The sequence below is a fragment of the Palaemon carinicauda genome, chromosome 1, assembly GCF_036898095.1.
Source record: "Palaemon carinicauda isolate YSFRI2023 chromosome 1, ASM3689809v2, whole genome shotgun sequence".
NCBI lineage: Eukaryota > Metazoa > Arthropoda > Malacostraca > Decapoda > Palaemonidae > Palaemon > Palaemon carinicauda.
The window spans coordinates 10,019,728-10,021,633 of NC_090725.1; the positions used below are offsets into that span (position 1 = coordinate 10,019,728).

General features: G+C 37.1%; 1 protein-coding gene across 1 annotated transcript in view; it reads right to left on the reverse strand.

The window, feature by feature from the left end:
• Positions 1 to 1,141, reverse strand: part of LOC137641444 (uncharacterized) — a 14,516-nt gene extending 13,375 nt beyond the window's left edge. Inside the window, exon 1 of the mRNA XM_068373989.1 lies at positions 759 to 1,141. Coding sequence (XP_068230090.1) covers positions 759 to 1,084 — 326 coding nt within the window. The 5' untranslated portion in view covers positions 1,085 to 1,141. The remainder of the gene's footprint in view (positions 1 to 758) is intronic.
• Positions 1,142 to 1,906: the final 765 nt, after the last annotated feature.

Below are 1,906 nucleotides of genomic sequence, written 5' to 3' on the forward strand. Positions count from 1 at the left end.
CATTTTAATCCATATCAGCTGTAAGAAAATTATATTGTAACGTTGTCATTGTGGTTTCAAGAATAAGAAGAAAAACTTCAGTTGTGAAGTACAGTGTTGCAAAGAAACTAAAAAAAGGAAAAGAAACGGCTAGGCTCTGCCTTTATCAATGGAAAGGTCATTGTTAGTAAGAGGCTATATTGAAGAGAAGATGTTATGTTGAAATCAACCAAATAAGTAGGGAAATGGATGGAAGGATTACTTTGAGGATGCGTGGAAGCTATACTGGCCAACTTCTGAGTGAAAAGATAATATATGTAATTTTCGCGATGGCAAATATCTACTGTACATCCAATGCAATACGACTCGAAACTACTTGTTAACCATTTTAAGGCAGAGAGGACACAAAAGGAATGGTAGACAAAAAAAAAAAAAAAAAAAAAAAAAAAAAAAAAAAAAAAACTTGAGAGGATTTTCTTTAATTCAAATAAGTTTATTGTAAATAAAGATTACACATCATTCTCAAGAAGCATTTCAGTGTATTTCAATATTTACAGAAATGAAAAATCTTGGCAAATCTCACCTACGTCCGTCAGTCTCCCATCATTCTGATTAAATTCTATTCTAAGAAGTGGTGTCTACTTCCTTTGAGATTACAATGACGCTTTTCCCCTTTTATTAATTTTATTCTCCTGAACTTGCAAAGTGAATGAAAATGTTCACCCGCCGACTTTCCATCAATAAGAAACAGACTCATCGACTGAATCAGAAATAAATACCTGAAACCCGAAGATCTAACTCTCTTCGCTCCTTCAAAGTCCAATTGCAGACAAGTCAAGACGTCGTGCAGGTTGGCCATGTAGTCGTGCATACGGCAGCAAATATTTTGGGCTGAAGCGTTCTTGTAAATATAGCAGTCTTTGGATAGTGTTGGATGAAGTGCTTTATTTTTCATCTCATCACCTCTCCCTTGCACAGTTTCATATTCTAAGGTTTCCACTTGACGTCTGCGGACAAGTATTTCGTATATTTGATCGGCATAGAGAAGTATGATGATAATGACACACCATTTAACTATCCTGCACGAACGAAGTTTGGAAAGCATTTTGTATGTGCGAAATCACATCACACTGAAAATGCAATTTAGTAAATACCAAAGTTGATCATAAATTCTGATTAATAGGTTTTACAAATAACTTGAACTTCCACAAGTGACGTCCTAACGTTCAGATCGCCAAACTAAATTGGTAACACCTGTCTCAAGGTGTCGGCTATGGACTAGTGACGAGTCAACCGGATCACATGTTTACATGCAAATTAGCCGTAACTTTTCAGTTATAACACTCGAATATACACACTCGAGCACATACTTATCTATCACCAAAAATGGCGCTACCCCTGATATTGGATTAACCCTTTTACCACCAGGCTATTTGGAACTTTCCAACCTTTAACCCCCGGGATTATTTTTTTTTCAAGCACATTTTGCAGTATATAATTTTCATATTGTAAATAGCAGTTTTTTGCAAGGACGTACCGGTACGTCCATGGGGGTAAAGGGATGTGTTCTGTGAAACGTACCAGTACGTCCTTTGGGCATAAAAGGGTTAACTTGATTGCTAGTCCAAAGGTGAGATAGCGATTTTATCATTTCCTTTATTTTCTTCAATGTAACTACTCACACAACCCCCGGTTACGGGCTGCCAACCCAAGAGCCTGTGTTTTATATAAGATAAGGGAATCTAAAACCAACTAACCAACCAAGACCGGCACAATTATCTAATGTTCACTATAACCTATCTGAGCAGCGTCTCGTGTCCTAAACCCGGTGTCTGGATAACAATTAATTTCATTCTAGCACAATTCTAAATTAGAATTACTCGGGTGGGTCCAGAGGAAAAAGAAACCGAGTCACCGGAACCTTAAC